The 9558-nt window shown below is 36.4% G+C and overlaps 1 protein-coding gene across 1 annotated transcript; it reads right to left on the reverse strand.

Moving 5' to 3' along the window:
• Positions 1-243: 243 nt before the first annotated feature.
• On the reverse strand, positions 244-1200 carry LOC129406027 (olfactory receptor 5B3-like). Its single transcript, XM_055143768.1, has one exon. The coding sequence runs from the start codon at positions 1198-1200 to the stop codon at positions 244-246; it is 957 nt and encodes a 318-aa protein (XP_054999743.1).
• Between the last annotated feature and the right edge of the window lie 8358 nt (positions 1201-9558).

A 9558-nucleotide genomic window follows, 5' to 3' on the forward strand; every position in this document is an offset into this window, starting at 1 on the left:
TGTGATGTTGTAATTATTTATATGTATAGATGTGCCAAGAACAAATGCATTTCACTAGATAACTAATTTAAATATCACCATATTTTTCTGATTTGAGGATGCTCAAACCAGTTCTGAAGCTAACTATATTTAACAAAATTATATTTGACAAACAGTTTTATCTACTGGCATAATTATCATGACTATTGACTTATGGTATGAAGTATATTTAAGGGAAATAAAGTTCATTGTGTGTATTCTTAATCATTTTAAGACTAAATTTACAGAATATTTTGCTTTCTCTACTACTTTTGTGAAAGAATTTTTTACCTCTTTATTTCTCAGACTATAGACAATAGGGTTCAGCATGGGGATGACTATAGTATAGAACACAGAAGCAATTTTATCCGTGTCCATGGAATGACTGGAACTGGGCTGTAAGTACATGACAATGAGAGTCCCATAAAATATGGAAACTGTGATGAGGTGAGATGCACAGGTCGAAAAGGCCTTCTGGTACCCCTCAGCTGAGTGCATCTTCAAAATGGTGTTAAATATGAATACGTAAGAAATCAAGATTATAACAACAGCAAACAAGATATAAACGCTTGACAGGAGAAACAACGTCAGCTCACCGAAGTCTTTGTTGGAGCAACTCAAGCTCATGACTGCTGGGATATCACAGAAAAAGTGATGGACCACATTGGACATGCAGAACGAGAGGGAAAACGTGTTTCCAGTGTCAACAGCAGCCGTCAGAAATCCAAAGGCGTAAGAGCCTATGGCCAGATGCGCACACATCTTTGTGGTCATGATGGTGGTGTAGTGTAGGGGCCGACACACCGCTGCATAGCGGTCATAGGCCATTGAAGCCAGAAGGAAATTTTCTGTCGTGGCAAAGATGACAAAAAAGAACATCTGAGCAGCGCATGCGTTGTAGGAGATGACCTTGTCCCCAATAAGGAACCCGGCTATCACCTTGGGAGTAATTGTTGAGGAGTAACAGAAGTCCACCAGGGAGAGGTTGCTGAGGAAAAAGTACATGGGGATGTGGAGGCGGGAGTCCAGCAGGATCAGCATGACCATCCCCAGGTTCCCTATCAGGGTGATGAGGTAGATGAGGGTGAACACTACAAAGAGAGGCACCTGCAGTTCCGGGGCGTCAGTGAGTCCTAGCAGGATGAATTCCGTCACCTCTGAGTTATTCCCCATGGATGCCATTGGAGAATCTGCTCTGTAGAAAGACAAAATACAGGGATTTACTGATGAGCAAAAACCAGTTACACTGAAATGAAATATAAGCATTACTTTATTAGAGCAATAATTAATTCTTTGATATTCTCATGTATAAAATATGGGCATGGTAACACAATTTGGTGAATAATTTATCTAGGTAGCGGAAGGCTTTTGAAGAATATTCCTATTCACACTTTATTTTTTTACTTGAGTTGCAAGAGGAGTTTATAAGCTGTCCTGGAACAAATCTGTCTTTTAAATCCTATCAAACTATAGCAAGTTTTCTAACAACAGCTTCTACTTATCCTAACATGCCTGTGATGATGCTTTGTGTATACATATAATCTGCTCATCGATTCTGCTTTGGTCATCTTTCCATTTATTTGCCTTGGACTTGGCAACAAAGACACTGAGTAATTGATACACAGTTAGGGGAATAATTAAAGGACAAATCTGTCCAGGCAATGGCTTATGTGAAAGAGCCCATGTGACTCTATCTTCTAAGCCGATTCTCTCCCTTGATCACATATCTCACTTGCTTGTCTCTATGTCACTTGCTTATTTATACTCTATAGAAGTCAATGTTCTCTCTTAAAACTGCTTTAAAAAATAAAATACGGGAAATTTTTTTTAAAATTTACAAATAAATTCACATTAGACACAATGAACCAAATGCAGGTTTAGAAGCATGAGTGACAAACGTATAATTCAGGGGGTGAAAGGTGTACAATTGGAGTAAAAGCTTTTGCTCTGAGAAACTATGTGCTAAGTTCCATGTGTCCATCCCATCATATGCCACTTGAAATATACTAGTCCTAACTACATACTTTTCATTTTATCCATTAGAATATTGTGATGTTAGGAACATAATGTTAAAGTCAGACTGTGAGATCTACCATGAGTTATTATTTTAAAGGTTCAAAGTAATACATGGAAAGTTCTGTGTGGGTATAAAACAATCCTGATGAGTACTAATTACAATGTAATCACTGGCATAGAACAATGGTCTCATGCTGATTGAGGAAAGATAGGAGAGAGTTGCCAAAGCGTGAATTTTGAATCGGGTACCCTTAGTCTTAAATTGCATTTTTCTACAAACCTTAACTCAAGTATTCTTTATTTCTCTCTCTATCCTGAAGCTGTGTGAATAGTTTTGCATGAAAACTCAAAGACATTTAGTCCACTTTTTTCTTCATGTGTTCCTTGAGGTGAACATATTATTATTCTCACTATACTGCAATGCATAATAATAATGATAATATCAACACTCAGCTGGATTGCAAATTTTGAGATATTAAGAATGGAAATTCATGGTTTTTAGATTTATTCATAGTAAAGCTCAAACCTTTGTGTTTTGATAGAGACATTGTAAAATACATCCATTTTTTGATAACCACAATTCTCTATATTACACTCCTAGCTCTGAAAAATAGAATTTCAAATGCTGCACTTAAAATTACCCACTTACCATACTATATAATTAATACATTATATAATAAAATTTAAATAGATAATTTATAATGTATGCTTTAATTTTATATAATGACTTTAAAATATAATATAAATGCCAATTGCTGCGTTGTCTGAAGAGTAAATCGATCTCATGAGTTTAGAAAGTAGAAATTGATGCATACATATAGTCTATTTCATCGAGAGAGATATATACACAGGTGATATATGATACTTATAATGACAAAACTAAAGAATTATGTATAATTGTATATATACTCAAATCTACACATAAAATTCAGTTACAGTTAAGAAAACAGAGGATTGAGTGTTGAAAGCAGGTAAAAGGATATAGATGATAACCTCTCAGTATCTGTATCGAAGACCATGATGCCTAAAATAAGAAAGAGAGAGAGAAAGAGAGAGAGAAGAGAGGTGCCTGCCATAGAGGCAGGTTAGGGTGAGGGGTGGCTTGAAAGGCCAGGAGGGAAACTGGGAACACTGGTGCTGGGAAATTACACTGGTAGAGGGATGGGTGTTGGAACATTGTATGACTGAAACTCAATCATGAACAATTCTGTAATGCTCTATCTCATGATGATTCAATTTTTAAAAAAGAAAGAAAACAGATTTGAGAGTGTGTGTGCCCTTCTTGTAATGTCTCACTTACTGCCACATATTTAAGATACAAATTCACGTCTAACTTATCCCAATGCCTGTTTCTTTAATCACTGCACTTTCAGAATTTCTAAATTATCAGGTAATAGAAAGGTAAAATTGATTGGGATCAGAGTGAAAAATCTAATAACGGTCTTCTTAGGTTGATGCTGATCCTTCTGGAGTTTAAAGAAGTGTGTTCCACCCTATTTGGCGAGCCTGTCAATGACAACTTAAGAGGAAAGCTTTCCTAATCAGCTCACAGTGAGAATGTCATCATAGGATTTTGTTCAAGTTAAGCAAGGAAGCAAGTTCCTGATAAAACCATTTTACTAGTTTCAGAATGTAATGTTTTTTTGTTTTTTGTTTTTTGGGTTTTTTTTTTCTATTCTTAGTGCAAAAGTGATAGTGCAGCAGGTAGGGCATTTGCCTTGCATGCAGCCTGCCGGGGTTCGATTCCTCCATCCCTCTCAGAGAGTCCCGCAAGCTACCGAGAGTATCTCACCCTCATGGCAGAGCCTGGCAAGCTACCCATGGCGTATTCGATATGCCAAGTAGCAACAAGTCTCAAAATGGAGATGTTACTGGTGCCTGCCTACGCAAATCGAGGAGCAACGGGATGACAGTGACAATGATCCCCCAAACTTATCCTGATAGAGATCAAATGCAAAGAGGGACTTACAATTTGACCCCTGCAAATTCCTCTACCAATCAACCTAGCATTACCAAATCCAGTGCCTGCAGGCATCTATTTTTTCCAGCAATCCTCAAAGTGAATGATTTCCTTTAAACTGCACAAGATTCTCCCTGAATTCAAAGTCTAGATCTTTGTCAAGGTTTCAAGAGAAAAAAATTCCAATGGTCTGGTCTGCGTCTAGAAACACATAGATATTGTACCTTTGCCATTGCTTTGACCTGGATTGCAGTGCATACTAGAAGTGTATATTGATTATAAAAGCTTACCTTAGTTCTTGATGTGAAGGGAAGAGCAATCCTGAAATGCGAGTCTGAACTCAAAAATTCATTGCTGGAAGAATACGTATAAGGGGAAAATTTCTCCTTTGTACTGCTTAAAAGTTTCTAAGGTCCATGAAATATGAAAAGATTATTAACAGAAAGCTAAGAAGACTGTTTTGAGCGTTGGATCTACCCTGGATTCATCATACAATTATTTATATTCTGCTTGTTTCATTTTTCTTATTTTTAATAAAGAGGTAAAAAATTACATATTCCATATACCCTACAGAATTGTCTCTGTGATTAGAAAATGACAGTGGATAAATAAGTTTTGCTTTTGATATCAATTAATTTAAATTTAATCAGGATGATTTCCCTTCTGAGGGTTGCAGACTCATTATAACATTCAGTTTAAAGAAAAATTGGTGAGTAATAAAGTATTAGGGTTCATTTCAGTAGGCGATAACTGAGTGGGTTTTTCTAGATTCTGGTCTTTTAAAATAATGTTACGCCAAACCATGGTGGGATTTTTAGAGCTTGATAAATGAGCACTGGAGAAATTTTTACAGTCCTGGAACTCTCAGGGGAATAGGGCCCTTGTGAGGACAATCACTTCTCTTTGTTTCACTTACATAGGAAAGAAACAATTAAACTGTGCAGGGAAATAATGTGATATCATGAATAGTACATACCTATTTTGTACACTTGTTACCTGTCATTTTTTATTCTACTTAAAAACTTTAAACAATATTTGATACATCAAGAGTGGTTTTGTTTAAAATGCATTAATCATTGTTTTAAATTTCGAATTTTTTTAGAAATTATATGCATCATTTTATGAGTTTGAAATATCTCCTGGTGGTTTGCTAGATTTGTATTGTAAAAATATTACATTTGCTTTAGATAAATTCATTCTTTCATGTAGACCTACCAAGTAAAGAAAGAAAGGAATAAAATTATGCTTGTGCTAAGAACCCTTCAGATTTATATCCTTAACTTGTATTATGAAATTCAGAAGTGCTAACTATAGTCATTATGTTCTACATTGCATGCCTTCTATTTATTTATGGCTCTGTGCACCACTCTGAGAGACCACAAGTTGTCCAGGGTCAGGAGTCAGGAGTCAGGAGTCAGTCAAATGCAAAACCAACATCTTAACCTGTGAACTATCCCACTGGACCCTGGGAATTTATATTTTTACCACCTTCCTAAACTTTCTACATATCCCTCTATCTCAGAAAGTCATAAGTGTCATCCCTTTTGCTGTGAGGTTGTTTTTTATATTCCATACATAATTGATATCATTCACAACAAAATTGTTAAAAACAACTCAGAATTCAGTGGTTAGTGAAGAGAAAGAAGGTTGATGAGAGGAATGGGTAATGGATCTTTTTTATTCCTGGGCTTGTGCCATAAATTGGTGATGGAAGGGGTGAGTCTTACACACATGTAGAGGGAGAAACTTCACTTCACTTGTCATCCCATTGATCCTTGAGCGGGTGTCAGTAACGTTTCCATTTGCCCCTGTCGAGTGCTAGTGCAGCCCAATGATATCTGCTCGCTCCAGGAACAGGAAGAGCCTTAAATCGTTCATTCAGGGTTTTGACGAAGAAGTCTGACCATCTACTTGGTGGGCAGCCACGTGGTCTTTTGACATTCTGTGGAATCTAATCAGTAACAGAGGGAGAAAACCCCACTGAAATTCTACACTTTCATAAATCAATGATGAATCAATAAAAATATGAGCAAAATTTAAAAATCATTGAAATATTTTTCTTGTAGTTGAAACAGTTGTTGGTCAGGGGTTGTATGGATTAAGAATCATGATGAAACTGTTTTTTTTAAAAAAGGAAATTTGAAAACTAGATTTATTCAAAATAAAAAATGAGAATTGTGGACAGCCAAGTATTTACTGTCAGAGATGGGAGTGACACATAGCCAGAGGAGTTAGGTTAGAAGTATGAGGGGCAGAGAAATTAGTATAAGCTTACATTTTGTGTGAAAAGTCAACTAACTACAGCCCCAAGGTCAGGGTAGTTCCTTAGGCAAAAACAACTTAGGTCTTAGAATATAAAAGGGCAGCAAAAACGTGCCCAGAAAAGAATAGAGTAAAATAATTCAGGGTCTTCTAGATGCAGAGAAAAAAAGTGGGAAAAGATAGATAGGCAGCTACCATGACCTTACCCTATTCTTTAAGGGTGACTTGACTGGCCATGTGTATTCTCCCAGTCACTGCTCTTAATGTACCCATTAAATGGTTGATGTGCTTAATAATTGTTCTTAAAGTCTCTGTCAATTTAAACAACTCATGGGCTGGGAGCCAGGATGGGGGAGCAATATCGTATGGATTACAAGGCCGGATTGTGAGCTTACTGATGGCTGCCAGGACACCTTACAGCTTGAAGTGTCTGCGCGTGTTAGCTAGTCTCATTCTCTGTGACCGATTCCCACTGGACAGAGGTTGGCCTGCCAATATGTGCCTAGTTTGGTGTGGTGATGATGGATACTATAAAGAAGAAGGTGCCGTTGTGAATCATGTCTGTATGTAGCACTGTAGCACTGTTGTCCCATTGTTCATCAGTTTGCTCGAGCAGGCACCAGTGACATCTCCATTGTGAGACTTGCTGTGACTGTTTTTGGCATATCGAGTACACCACGGGTAGCTTTCCATATCTGTATGTAGTCAAGATAAATGTGTATTTCCTGCTTGAGTCAAAAAGAAGATTTGGAAAGAATGAAACTCCAGTATCAGTAAACTTGGCATCCAAATCTTGACTTATAATATTTCGTTTAGATAACAGTGTTACAATAGTGTTTAAGTTTATGTTATTGATAGGTGAAATTTTGACTTCAAATAGCAATGCCCTTTTTAAAAATGGCTTCTTTTTCTAAAATATTTTTATTCTGAGATGAAATAGGAAAATACCTGGACAAAAATGTAGTATCTTATAGTGGTATAAAGAAATGATTATAAAAATGATAAGCTATGTCAAAGAATCATATGAACTAACTGAAAGAACTTTAAATTATGATGGTAAAACAGTTTTAGCAAAAATTAAATGAGTATCGACCGCTCCCGATATGTGACCCCGGGGGCCGCACGTGCGTGCGGCTCCTCCACAGCTGCATGAGTGTGAATCCAGACCCAGCTGAACCAACTTCAACATGGACTGCTCCTTGCAGATTGTCTCCAGCCAGAGAACTAAGCCGAGACCCCATGCCCGCCTAGGAGGGGAAAGGTATTTCTCTCTCTCGCCTGTCCCTTCCTGGGGATGAAGGACGTGGGGACCGCCATATTATGATGACCACAGATGGGGTTTACCAGCTTGCAATGATCCGGAAGAAATCTCCCTGGACTTAGTTGTTAAAGTACAGAAATACAAAACCGCACGGCCGCACGACCTCGTTTCTCTTCACAACAGGTCTGACTCTAGTAGGGTGCTCCTAATAATAATGGTGAGGTTTGTGTTGAAATATTGAATGTAACCAAAGTAAATAGAAAGTAAAGTGAAATTTATCAGTTACAAGGTGGGGGGGGTTGCGGGTGTGGGCGGGATGGGAGGTGTTCTGTGGGTTTTTATTTTTTTGTCTTCGGTGGTGGGATATGGGCACTGGTGAAGGGATGGTTGTTTCAGCATTTTATGACTAAGACGTAAGCCTGAAAGCATTGTAAATTTCCACATGGTGATTCAATAAAATTAAATAAAATAAAAATTAAATGAGTATCTTGGTATAGGTCATTAACCAAAATATAAAGTTAATAAAAGCATGCAAAAATAAATTGAGTAAATATATAACAGAAAAGAGACAACTCTTACTAAAAGGATAACTTCAAATAAATTACTTGAGAATTGCTCATTTTATGATGTGAACATAATTCTTTAACACCTGAATATATATTTCAGGCAGTTATATTATGAATCATACATTATAACTCATAGTGTTCTAAAACCCACATTGATATAGTTGAACTCAATGCTTATTTTATTCAGTTAGAAATGTTTATTGAGAAACTGCAATGGAATATGCACTCGTCTAGGTTTTGTAGATTATGTTGCAAACAAAGCAGGTAAGATCACAATTTTAATAAATTGTAGATTACTGATCAAACACTATAATAATCAAGAAAATAAAATATATAATAGTGTTTGGTTCATAATTACTGTGGCAAAACTACACAGAATGGAAATTCAGAATCAATGGTAAGTAAAGCACTGTAGTACTGTAGCACTGTCGTCCTGTTGTTCATCCACTTGCTCGAGCGGGCACTAGTAACATCTCCATTGTGAGACTTTTTACTGTTTTTGGCATATCGAATATGCCATGGGTAGCTTGCCAGACTCTGCCGTGTGGGTGGGATACTCTCAGTAGCTTGCTGGGGTCTCTGAAAGGGATGGAAGACTCCAACCCGGGTCGGCAGTGTGCAAATCAAATGCCCTACCTGCTGTGCTATCACTCCAGTCTGGTGAGTAAAGAGTGACTAATTTATAAAGGTCACAGGAAAGAAAATCTTAATACTATAACATTAAATCCAAAACATTAATGGAGTAAGAGAACCTTCTACACAGGGAGGGGTAATTATAAATATGCGGCTGAACTTAGAGTGTCTTCTTAGGTTGAGTTTTCCGACTAAAAATAAAAAATGGGATAGAATATTGGAGAAGCGACAAATTATCACTCAAACCCACAGGAGTAAAAGAAAATAGCTGCATGTCATTTTTTAAAAATTTCTACAAGCAAAATATACCAAATTATTGTTTATAATGGAATTGTAGCAGTGTCATAGGTAGTAATAATGACTGAAGAAATTAAAACTTACTTTTGTTTTTCTTCCATTTTCTTATGCTGTTATTTTTAAAATGATACTTTGAGCACATTAATTTTCACCATGTTGATTCAAATATAAAAACATTAAAAACATTTCTGGGCCTCTTAGTAAAATATTTAGCAGAAAAATTTTGCTTAATAATATATATAATTTTATGTACTGTATTAACACATAAGGGAATATATGAATCATTAAATAATTAATAGAGTATATCATTTTTATCTCACATTATGTCTTCTTAGAACAGCATTTATTAAAAGTATTGAACATAAGTTTAAATCCATCAAATTTGAGCATTTTCTTTACCATTATTTACTTTAACAATATTTCATTTTAGTTCAGCTACTTTCTCACTGCCATGGTATAATCTCATGGGGCACATAATGCACTTGAAATCTCTGCTCATTTATGCCCGTGTTTTACCTGTATTTGTGTTGAATTTTTTTTAAAGA

Source organism: Sorex araneus, chromosome 6, assembly GCF_027595985.1.
Source record: "Sorex araneus isolate mSorAra2 chromosome 6, mSorAra2.pri, whole genome shotgun sequence".
In the NCBI taxonomy this organism is placed as follows: Eukaryota; Metazoa; Chordata; class Mammalia; order Eulipotyphla; family Soricidae; genus Sorex; species Sorex araneus.